At 43.1% G+C, this 12,516-nt stretch overlaps 1 protein-coding gene across 4 annotated transcripts in view; it reads right to left on the reverse strand.

The window, feature by feature from the left end:
• The window catches only part of SYN3 (synapsin III), a 195,122-nt gene that overhangs the window by 143,581 nt on the left and 39,025 nt on the right, over positions 1-12,516 (reverse strand). For all 4 annotated transcript variants that reach the window (XM_074539307.1, XM_074539308.1, XM_005491165.4 and 1 more), the window contains 2 exons: positions 9,823-9,880; positions 203-294 (listed from right to left, as the gene is read on the reverse strand). In XM_074539307.1, the coding sequence (XP_074395408.1) occupies positions 203-294; positions 9,823-9,880 (150 nt within the window). The remainder of the gene's footprint in view (positions 1-202; positions 295-9,822; positions 9,881-12,516) is intronic.

Raw genomic sequence — 12,516 nt, forward strand, 5'->3', positions numbered from 1 at the left:
AACAATGACTGGCATAATGCACACCTGAGACCTGATACAAACCCACCAGAGTCAGGCCATTCCTTTCACCACTTCCAGGAATCCTTGAAGCTACCCAGATTGTGCTGCCCGATTCACATATCTGTCCCACTGTGAGGCCAACCTGCTTGCCCCAACACTGATCCACAGAGCCCAGTTCCCAAGGGCAGCTGGTGCTCCTCACCTGACCACCTTGGTGCCGTTCCTCATGACCTGCATGTCCACCATGCAGCCACCCATGACGTAAGCAGCCAGGTTCAACTCGGAGAACTCAGCCTGGAATGGAGCAAAAGGACAAAGTGTTACTCAAGGGTGGCAGAAACACAAACACACAGACACAGATGCAGAATTTTCTTTGTCTGGAATGTGCCTTTCCTTCTTTTCTTTTTTTTTTTAAATTTTTTTTTTCTGTGAGGCAACTGGAGATCCAATTATAGCTGGTTTGCCCTGAGAGACTGCAGAAGTATTTATGGCTCCCACACTTGGGCTGTGAAAGTACACAGGATTAGACTTATTGCAGTAATAAGTACTGAAGGAATTAAGAATGAGCAGGCTGAAAAATGCACACAGGAAAGAATAATAAAAATAATAACAATAATAATGAAGAGATGTTAGGTCATTTGAATTCAAATTCCAAGTTTCCACTTGGAGACATCCATTAAGAATTATGTCTGAGTTGGCTGGCATGCCACTGGCCAGCTATAAACCTAATACAAAAGATTTAAACCCTTTTAAACCTCATTATGTTGCAGGAAGGTGATAAGCAGAGGTCACCTGATGTGATTTGCTTACTAAGTTTTTTACTATTAAAGAATTAGCAAAGTTGGGTAAGTTATTAAGACATCTGCTCAATCATTAAAACACTTTGTATTTTAAAAGAGACATGACTTGCAAGGCTGGAATAGTTGGCAAGGGATATTTCAACCATGGGGAGCAAAAGATACAGGGGTGATTATGATAAATATAAATAAACAGGTTTCATTTTTTGAGGCAGAAAATTTAGTCTTCTCCCTTTGAGTGCTTTTTTCCCCTTCCTTTTAAGGCATTTTTTCAGACTTAGTATGATGAAGGCTGGGCAGCAGTAAATTCATCTTCTAACCAGTAGCTAATACCAGAGCACTCAGATGGTGCTGCTAATACTTATGACTTTATTGAGATCCTTGTACTGTTTAATGTTCTTCTGCTACTTCTATTAGTTGGAACCAAAAGATAGTGCCAGGAACAAATTTTATGCATTAAAAAAGAAGGAAAAAAGAAGAAGAAAAAAAGAGTGTGTTTTGTCCTCATGAACTCATGGAAAAAACTTGCCAATGGAGAACTGGTGCACCTGTAAAGGCTCAAAGGCCAGACGACAAATGAAAAAATAATTTCCAACTTTCCTTTTAAAATCCATGTAATTTTAAAGCCATGGCTGTGGACTGGTGACCTGATGATGTAATGAGATTTCATGTCTGCAGCTCAGTGTAAACTTTTTAAAGCAACACCCTTACACGATCTTACATCATTGTAACTCCCCATTACAATGAAAAGAGGGGGAAAATTCCTATTGCCAAGAAATAAATTCTACTTCAAACACAAACACACACACAGACATGCTCACAGGGAGGGTTTGGCAGTGGTTCAGGTGACTGCCTGGGTTTTACTCATGAGAGATTGCACAGTGTTGCCTTGGCCACAGCCACGCTTCTTCAGTGACCCTATCAGATCAGAGGTGAGCAAAACGCACCCCTGAAAGGCACCTGCCTTTTAGACATTTGAAAAATCTCAGGAGACCTGGGGAGAGAGGAGTCCACCTTGGACAAACTCAGTAAGATCAGATATTTTGGGTACCATCAGCGATCTCCCCAATGGGTCATGGCAAGCTTGCTACTGTACACATTAGCTCCAGAGGCTCTGTGGACTGGGGAGATGAAAGGATGATTTTTCCACCTCTGTGTCTCCATGTGCCTCAGAGATGTCCCACTCTGAAAGCAGAGCATTGTGGAGCAGGACCTCCAGCTTCTGTTGCTGAGGAATGCATCATCTGATGTGAACACCAGTGCAAGAAAGGGAAGTTTTAGGTCTGTGTTTTCATGTTTTTTATGCTTTTCTTCCAAAGTTTTTTGCCATGATGGTTTGTAGTAAAGTGCTTAACACTCCTCTTTGCTGGGGGAGAAAATGGGCAGTCTTCATTCGATGAGGGGCACTTGCAGTCTGCCTAAGTTGGTCTGACAGGCGTTTCCCTGAGGCAGTCAGGCCAACAAAGCTGTGCTCAGACACCTGACCTGCAAACAGCCCTGAGAACCCCCCGAGCTGGTGAGCACTTCATGCCAAACTGCCAGGACCAATTTCAGGCCCTGCTAATGTCAAGAGCCAGAAGAAAAGGAGAAATCCCCTTTGGCAACCATTGTCCAGGGAACACTGGCAAGGAGAGAGAAGTGTAGAGAGGGTCTGGGGGATTCAGCTATCTCACTCCCAAAACGTCCAGATCTACAATCAGAGCTGAGGGACAATCCTGACCTTTGCCTGGCATTCACTTCTGCTTTAACAGACAAAGTTAAGGAATGTTGCTCCTTTCATGTAGCTGCTTTGTTCCATCCAACAGGCCGCTGCTAGCTGGCTTTTGGAAGAAGGCTAAAACCTTCAGTCAGCAGAAATTGTTTCCTGTTGATTTTCCAGTGCTCCCTGTATTTTTAACTTTGTGGGTTTTGTAGCCCGATGACTTCCCTTGGCTGGGATTTCAGCTCTGAGATCATCTCCAGCCTGAGTTTACCTTGCAGACAAAGAGGTCTTTGAAAGCAGCCCATGCAGATAGAGTGACAGGTAACTATGCACAAAACGGGAGAGCCCAGTCCCCGTGGCCTTGCAGAGTCATTTGCATGAGGAATCATGGAACAGAAGAAGGCATTGCATTAGCCTGATGGTGTTTTATACTTCGCAGCAGTGACAATGGCTGCAAAAACATTCAGGGCAAGAGCAAACCATGTGTGACAAACGTGACACAATCTGTCCTGAAGAATAATCTAATAAGACTGTGGGAGTAGAAATATTTCATACCTCTGTGAGGCTCAGATGTGAGATGATGCCCACAGCTACTTTGATCACAGTTTTGTCAAAGATGCCTCCTTCAGGTATTAAGAACTGGAAGACTCTCCAAATCATTTGGACTAAACCTTAAGGTACTCTCAGTTTCCATCAGTGTCCTCTGTATGCTGGAGCTCTTTCTGGTGAGCTATTTTAGAGTGTCTATTTCTGTTTCCTGATATTAAAACAGGAAGATATTTCATTTTCAATCATGCAATAGTAGAAATGCCTGGCTTGGTAGCTATGCCTGTTAGTGATTTAGGGGAAGCATGTGTTCAAGGTGTATTTTAAGCATTTTTCACAGAATAACAGAAAGCTGTGTTGGAAGGACTTCAAGACATCATAGTCTTTCTCTCTTTCCTAAGGCATGACCGGCTCTGCCTCTGCCATTGTGTGCAGATACTACATAACCTTCTTCTGTCTTCCATAAATGAGGAACATCCTCAGGCAGTCTGTACCTTAACAACAAAGGAAAATTTTCCCAAAGCCCAATCTAAATCTAAATCTCTCCCCTTACATTTTAAGGCAGTGTCCATTACTTCTTTCTGCAGAAACTGAAGATTTATTTTATTCCTCAAAGACTTGCCCTTCTTTTTTTTTTTTTTTTTTTTTTTTTTTTTAGACAAAAGTAGTCCCATTCTTATAAGATTTTCTTGAAGGTGATCTTTTCAGTGAATTGATCAGAGTTGTTGCTGTCACAGGGATTCTCTCTGGCAAGTTCACAACTTCCTCCATATGTAAAATTGCCAACCATATGCTTGAGTATGGATTTGTCATACATGCAGCAGTGCGACTATTTTTTAACTCATATTCTGGCTGAGATCCACTGTAATCCCTGCACTGCTTTGTCTGGCCTACTGACTAGCCTGGTCCGTGCCATGGCTTAGGCACTTGGGATGAGGAATTGCTACTGGAAAATCAAATCTCATACATTCCTCATGGATTTTATGCCTTATTTTTTGGTGGATCTTCTGACATGTACAAGGAAGGGCCCACATCAGGCTGCATTCCTAAAGCAGCACATTTCACTAAAACCATTACAAGCATCCCAAGGGGAAAGTAAGCAATCCCTAAGTCCTGCAGAGGCAGAAAGGTGAGCAGATAGTTTGGATGCCTGTGGGATGAGGGCTGAGGCTATGCATGCACGCAGAATTAGAGATTACACATCCTGATTCCTCATGTCTTTTCCTGAGACATTTTCTCTTGGGCAGGCACCCTGCTCCCCACCTTTCCCCAGTACTAGGGTTGCTCCCTGGGAGGAAAGAATGGAGATAGTCCATCTGTGATGTGAATATTGCTTTATGGCTCCAAGAGCAGCTTCCTCAAGTGCTCTTCACAAGTCCTGAAGCTGGGGTGATTCTCCTAGGCTAGAGACAAGGCTGGTGCTGAAGGGCCACATGCCTTCACCTGTCAGAACACCTTTTGGGGCATCAGCTCTGATGGCATTCAGAATTGTCTCGTGAGTTGTCATTTCAGAAGTTACCTGAAAATTTGAGGTTTAGAAAAAGCATATTTCTAAATATTTTGATCCCAGGAAATGGCTCAAAACCATGAACTCTGTAAACTTCCAAAAGTCAATGAAAATTTAAAAAAAAAAAAAAGAAGATAGTATTCATTTAAGAAAATAATGATTTTAAAGTAATTCTTGCTACTTCTCCCTTTATTCATGGTTTCTGAATGCTTGCATGTGGCAAGCTATGAGAACCCTGTTGCTGTTCTTGAACTGTTTTCTGGCATTCAGCTGGAAAAAATCCCAAACTCTAAACATATAATGAATAAAAATTATAGTGTTGTTTGACAACAGGCTAGTTTTCCTTTCATCACACACCGACCTGTCACACTCTACCTTTTGAAAGGACCATTTTACACCACACATGAAAATACCTCTTTAGGGCGGGAAGTACAATGGAGCTGGAACTCATGATTTGTATTACAATTATCTTCTGTGACTGCCAAGTACAACGTTTTTCCTGACAATGCTGCCAATGGAGTCATAATCTATACCACAAGACTTTCCCAGAAGCATGTACATACGAGTTCACTGAATAATCATTCCCTGAAAATAAACTGAACAGTGGGAACAAGTGAATGAGCTGTGCAAGAAAAATGCGTGTCAGACAGACAGATGGACCCACCTCGTCACAGCAAGGAAATGGTGGGAAGGAGAAGGGTGAACAAACACCAGGGATAAAAATATAAATGGACCTTTGGGCTTCATGACTCCCCTTTTCACACTTTTCACCCCACTCCACCATCAATTAGGCAATGCCAGGAAAGATGTCTGTGAACATATTAAAATTCCTTTGGGAAATACCTGCAGGAAAGGTACCCTGAAGGTGGGGGACCCTCTCTAAGAGGTGCTGCTTGCTCTTGCCTGCTGTGTCCCTCATTGGTTCGTGCAGGGCACAGGACTGGAAAAGCCCATCAGAGCCATAGGCTTTAATCCCTTGCTACGCTCGGCACTGTGTCGTGAAACCGTAACTTGCCTGCACCAAGTTTTTTACTGAAAGGATTCACGTCTGTTTTATGCTCTGATATGGCAGGAGAAACAAACTCAACTCGTGCAGTCTCCTCTCACAAGCCAGATCTCCACGGCCATCGCAGTGACCCTGTTCTGCACATGTCCTGCTTTGCAGACATCACTGTTCCAGACGGGCAGCAAGGGGCCCCTCGTGTGCCCCCACCCTCTGGGCCATGGCTGGCTGATGGGCCTGGGCTCCACCTCTCAGCCCCATCTCTCCCACCCTCTCTGCTTGTCTCTGGGGATTTTGGCCATGAGGCATTCCTCTGGAGCATGGGGCATGCTTCATGCCCAAGGAGACCCCACACAAGGTATGTAATGATCCAAATGGAAAACCTCAGAAATCCTCAGAGTGCACAAGATTTAGTTTCCTCTGGGACAGCAGAGAGGGTGGGGAAGGAGGTGCTGAATTAGTTTCTCTCTAAAGAAGAAAAACATCTGACAGAGCATAAGGCCTATGGTATAATTCCTCCTCTTCCTCGGTATACTGTGGTTCCTAATGCCTCCTGCCCTCTGGCCAATGAAGAACTGAGGAGATAAAAGCAAGATTTTTTTTTTTGTGAGAGACTAAAAGCAATGTGGTCCACTCCTGTGACACTTTAAGATTCTTCTTTAAGTTCAACTTAGCCTTAGAGACATTTATTCAAACTTATGCTTTTCATTTCTAAAAGAACTTTTTTAGTATTTGTATTTCTAGAGAAAAGAACTAGAGATGCATACACTGCAGTTCTGAAAGCTAGAAATCACCAGACAAGCAAAAGCAACAATGTGGATCAAAATTTAAGCAGCTTATTTTTAGCATAAAATAAGAGATAGTATTTTTAGACTCAGCTGTTCTCTTAAAGCTTAGAGCTTTACCCATACTGAGTAAAACTTAAACCATCAGGGGTTTGATCAGAGTAGGTCAAATAGATTTTCACTTTTGGATCAGTGTTTCAATCAGTCTCATGAACAGCTATCATTGCTACAGAAGTGGAAAAATACCCAAAGAAGCAAAATGTAATCCAAACTGCCTCTGAAGAAAAAGAGGCCATGACTCAGGGGAGTGCTTGAACTGGCTTTACACCACCAAAGCCTTTCACCTCCCTCCCTGCAGCCAGCAGGAAGAAAGCAGTGGCGCTGCTTGCCTGGTTTCACTAAATGGTGGACAATAATAAATCCTTCAGCCTTTAAAGCATATTGTAAATATGATTTCAGTGTTACACTGAGGATCAGAAGAGAAGAAACAAAGTCAGGCTTCACGTTAATTTTAATGAATGACAGGAGAGTTGTGTACACATTGCAGTGTCCTTGCCAGCTCTCTCCTCATCCACTGGCACCAGGTGATGCCCACAGTAACCCCTGTCTCTTCCTGGGAATAATGGATGTGAAGAACCGGGGCCTGGGCTTGCTATCAAGGTATGCAATTCACTCACTGCCAGAGAACCAGAAAACCTTATTGGAGAGTCCATGAAACCTATTTTCATAGAAGCTGAGACTTGCAGAAGCAGCTCCCTGAGCAGCAGGATGCATTTAACAGTCTCCTCCCTGTGTATTACCCAGTGTCTAACATGAACTGGATTCACCTCTTGCAGAAGCTTCTGCCTGGTTCTGGAATCCAGCTGAAGTGAGCCAATGCGTTCCACAGAGCTGGGTGTGGGGGACAGACAGAGCAGGACAGCTTGATCACAAATGTCCTGCACTCCTCAGAGGAGGGGGAGGCAGCCTGGAGAGCTGGTAGGGGTGTACAACCAGATTAGATTACTGAGAGACACTGCTGCTTGCAGCACTCCTGCTCCTTTACAAGTAACTGATGGCACGGCTTTCAAAAAATATCACCTACTATCCTGCTCTGCTTCCCCCACAGATTGCTAAAATGGCTTGCTTAGAAAGAACTGAAATGTAACAGAGATGGATATGAAAGAGGAATAGAAAAAGTTCAAACCAACTACTGAACACCCTGGAAGAATGGCAAAAGAGTTAGCAAGGACAGTAAAAATAAGGCAAATGGCTTTTTCCCAGTGTGGTTTTCCAAGAGTATTTAACATTTGGATATTTCCTTTCACTGCTTTCTGCCGTTCAAACTTCTTTGTTATTTAGCCTTTCAGATCAAAAGTGGTTTTTTGCCTATAAAATCTAAAAAAAGTTCCTGAGGCAAACTGCATTTCTGGCTGAGTTAATAATGTGTGGTTATCTGATACAGGATCACATGGAAAAATGAAAAACTAAATGAGCTTACTGAGCAGACTAAATGCTCAGGGTTCAAGAGGTGCCTAAGAATCGAAGTCTCTGATGGGGAGTTTATTCAGAACTGAACAGCCAGGTTAAGGCTTGTGCACCATGGCACAGCCTGTGTGCCACATGGGGGAGAGTTACAGGAGTGAGGGCTGTGAGCTGGGAGCTCACAGAGAAAGATGTGGACCATGTTGATGAACACAGTTATTTTCTTTTTTTTTTTTTTAAGAAAACTGTCGAAGAACATTCATTTTTCAGGTAGAGAGGGTCAACATTCAACTTCAGGGGACCTGTTCCCACAACAGTTTAGGCTCCTGGACTGCTTGAGGAAGAGGTGAAGTTGGGAAGGCTCCAAATAAATAGGGTAGAAGCAATGAGTGAAAATTAACTATCAAGAAATACTGAGCAAGGATGGATGGACAAAATAAGAAGGGAAGAAAAAGCCAGAGACTGAAGGAATCAGTGCCTCTAACAATACACAAGAGGGGCCTGGGGTCAGATTCAAGGACTGCCCTTGACAATGCAGCCTCTGTGTTTCCCTGGAGAGATAGTGATCCAGCTGGGAAAAGCCATCATCCCTTCTTCTGAGGTCTGGAGGAGTCAAGAGCAGCTCCCTGCCCACTAAATGGAGGCTGGGCTGCCTGATCTGAGTGGCAGGGAGGGGAAAAGTGGAAATAGCCAGGATCCTTGTTTTCCATTCCTCAACTCTCCTACCCACTGGGCAGTGCTGCAGTCACTATGGGCATTTAATGAAAGCTGCAGGGGCTGAACCATGGTCCTCACCAGGAAATTGCATTATGGTCTTTGCCTGGAGCAATTTGTTGCCTCATCTGGAACATGGGCATTCAGCCTATGTGAAGGATTTCCAGAGGTAAAATGGGAAAGCCTCCCTACCAGAGCCCGTGGGGACACGTGATAAGCTGCTCTGTGATGGTGACAAGGGTCACAGCTTGATCCCCCAGCAAGGATCAGGAGTCCACTCCTGACCTTTTGCACTCACCAAACATTTGAAGGCAGTTCCTTTGTAAGGACTTCAAGTGCAATAACATCTGAGGAGAAGGATTATGAGAGGAAAGGCAGAGACTGTAGGTTTGGGAAGGAATTAACAGGCCATTTTGAAGAGTACCAGGTCTAGATTTGAAGCTGAATCCACCTTGAATGATAGGAAAACCTAAATTATTTGGTTTCATGCTTCTAAGTGAGTAGCATGATTTGTAAATTTTTAATATTTTCCTGTTCTCTTTTAGAATAATTGCTAAGGCTGATAACAAAATAAATACTTTGATAAGGAAATGCCAGGAAGAATTATTCTTGCTATTACCACCCAGACTGACAAGTGTGATATCAATAAAAAAAGAAAAATCTGTCCCAGACACAGTTTGATCAGAACATGTGTGCTCAGGAACAGTCATAGACAACAGGACAGGACCCCTTTGAAAAGAAAAGAAACACCTTTTCAAGGGCAATGGGTCCTGAGAAAGTCTTCAAAAGCACTGCATTAATAATCTGTACATGCACACATGCAGAATCAACAGCCTTATTAAAACAGAAATATCAGGTCATTCAAACAACATTCAGCAGCTTTCTTTACCCACCCAAACATTTTTATAGTCCTAATGAGTATAAAACAAGCATATGGTTCCCTCAGGACCACCTTCTTATCTCTACATCTCTCTCTTCTTATGCCTGATTTCCAGTTGGGGGCCTGCAGATGATTATTATTAATAATAATTTCTCTTTTGCCAACAGCATCCAGTCTCAGTCCATATGGGACTTTTTTTGACAGACACTGCACCAACGCACAGAGCAGGGGACAGACCCCAACATGAAGAGGCTTCAATTGAAATGAGTATTTGGTGCCAAGGCTAACAGGGAAACAGAATGTGCCCAGTGCCCAGGGGAGCACATAAACCAGGCTATGAACCTCAATACTATTCCTGGGACAGATTACCTCTCCCTAGCTGTGTCCACATACATTCCTCAGAGAGAATTCACTTGGCACTGACCTGTTCCACTCGGATATCAAATTCTCCATTCACCTTCTTCCCCTGGAAATACTTGGCCCTGCAGAAGAAACAAGAGAGAAAAACATGGTTAAATAAGATTTTTGGCTTTCATTACATACAGTTTTGCTTCTGCATTTCCCTTTTTTGATGAAGAATTTCTATCCGGGTCACAGCATGTTTTTTTAATTCCTATCTTCTTTTACCTTTCTGTTCTCTGTTCTCCAGGAGAAACCTGCCAAGCCAGATGAAAACCACATTGGAAAGTTCCTTCAAGGCTTGTTACTTTTTCATTTAATTTTCAAACTGAAAACCAAATGTTCTCCTAATCTTTTCCAGGGAACAACTCTAATCAGTGATTCCTTGCTGTATCTCATTTAATACTCAATCTTTATTCTGTAAAAGGAAAACAACATATGGCACAGCATTGGGAATTTCTTCTGATGTTGAGCAAGGAGCTTTATCATCAGAGCTGCAGTACTTGTGAAGCCTGTTCTCATGCTCTCTCACTCCAGAGCTGCTTTCCACTTCTGTTTCTTTTTGCTGTTGATTTAGGGAAACTATATCTGCATCTCCACAGGGTCACTGATGAAGGATCTCTTCTCCTGAGCACAGAAACTGTGCTTGCTTTGGGGTTGAACACTGCTGTGAGAAGAACATACACCTTCCACCACCTCTGTTCCTATCTCCTCACACCATGCAGTCAACACAGCACTTCTAGTAGGTAATTCATGCAAGGGGAAGGCTGTCAGTAGTGCTGAAGAAAACACAGGAAAAGGACAGGCAGTTTTAGCTTTTTGTATTCATATTTATGTATAATGCCCCTGATATTGATTGGTCAGTGGGGAAATTGCCAATATAAATTTCCCAGAGAATATTTCTCACCAATTCTTCCTCTCACCATACAAGCTTGACAGAAGAAAATATGAATTTATTTTGTCCTCCTCCCCTATAAACTTTCAGAAGGCCATGTAGGCTCCAAAGGGCTCTTCTGTTTGGAAATCATTGAAAACAGTTTAGCCCTACAAGAGCTGTTTCCAGAGACAAAGTAACTCTGGGTTCTGTTTCCAATTGGCAAAGACAGGACAGAATAAAGAAGTAAAGGAAAATGAGGGGAAGCCGGCTTTGCTCCCTATTTTATAGTATGAGAAAAAAAAAGCTGGCTTGCATTTTTACTATGTGTCTATTTGTTCCAATAAAAAAAAGGAGAGACAGTAGGAAGGCAAGTTTCCCCATGGCTGAATCACATCAGTTTATAGCTGCATGCTCCCCACCCCCAGAAATGTGATGTGTAAATAAAAAAGTTGTTTTGTCATTCTGGCTCAAAATGAAGTAAAGTTTTTTTCATTATAATAGAAAAATACATTAAAAATGACAAAAGCCTTCTGCTTAATTCTAACAGGGACATCTGAATGCTGCGTCACACTGCCCTTCCCAGACAGCCCATCCATCAGCCTGTAAGACTTCTGTATAGGTGAGGGACAATGTAGCAGCCAGGTGTAACTGAGACCAGGTGACTCAAAAACCCCCTGTTTGGTATAAAAAGCAGATCTCTGCTCATTTTTCCATCTTTTTTTTTTTTTAATTTATGAGCATTGCATGAAAAAAACAACTCAGCAGACAAGCTAAGACATCATGCCTCTAACAATAAACAGGAACTCTAAATGCACTTAATAATTCTATTAAATTTCTGGAGGCATAGCTCAAGAGGGTCTGGCAACATTCCTCACTCCTAAACATTGGGGATATTGCTGGAACCAGTGACTTCTAAAAAACTGCAATAAGCTTTCAGAGGGCTCACAGGAACTGCTCTGAAACTTGAGGCATACTATTCCCTGGTACAAGTTTGTTTTTATTCCCAGCATGCTCATAATATATATTCCTTACCCACATTTATGGAACACACTTCCTCCCTCTATGGCCTCTCCTTTTTGTTGACCAGCTGGTTGCAAACTCCTTGGTGATGCTTTGCTTCAGCTTGTAATGAAGTGTGATTGACCACAGTCCTCAGCCTGGTTCAGAGGCATCACAGGGGCTTCCACTGCCTGGTCCAGGAAATCAGCCTGCACACAAACCCATCTTTCTCCTCTCTGCAGTCCTGGCTGGGCTTACAGGTGGTCACACAGAGGGTGCACCGAGCATTGGGAGCTGCTGGAGTGGTGCAAGGCACCTCAGCTTAGACACTGTGTGACCTCTGTCTATCCCTCTTTCCACACAGGTTGTCTCATCCAATGTCCCTAGAACTTTCCTTTAACAGTAAAATATATCACTTTCTTCCCAAAACAGTCCCCCAGGAAGCTTAACCTGCTCTGAGTGTCTCTGAACACAACAGGTGCTAAGCAATTTGCAGTCAAATATTTTGGCCCACCCATCATTTTGGCGCAGCCCAGGATAAGAATAAAACATTTCTTACTGAAACATCTCTGAAATGGATGGAGTGATGTTTTCAATTCTCACCTGGGGTTTTGGAGCCTCTGGGCAGTCGAGGCTATCACAATGAGATGAAAAATGGCCTTAGTATCCTCCTGGAGCCCCTCAAATTTTAAGCAAGCTGGAATCATTGCCACTGCTGTGGAAGTATCATACCTTTTGCAAGAGACTCTTTGGGTCAGTTCTGCACAATGTCTGAAATGGCTTGTGGTCCTCACAGTGGGCATGGGACAGAGGAAAGGAATACCACGCTGCTGTGGTGGGAGA

This window comes from Zonotrichia albicollis, chromosome 4 (assembly GCF_047830755.1).
Source record: "Zonotrichia albicollis isolate bZonAlb1 chromosome 4, bZonAlb1.hap1, whole genome shotgun sequence".
NCBI classification, from domain to species: domain Eukaryota; kingdom Metazoa; phylum Chordata; class Aves; order Passeriformes; family Passerellidae; genus Zonotrichia; species Zonotrichia albicollis.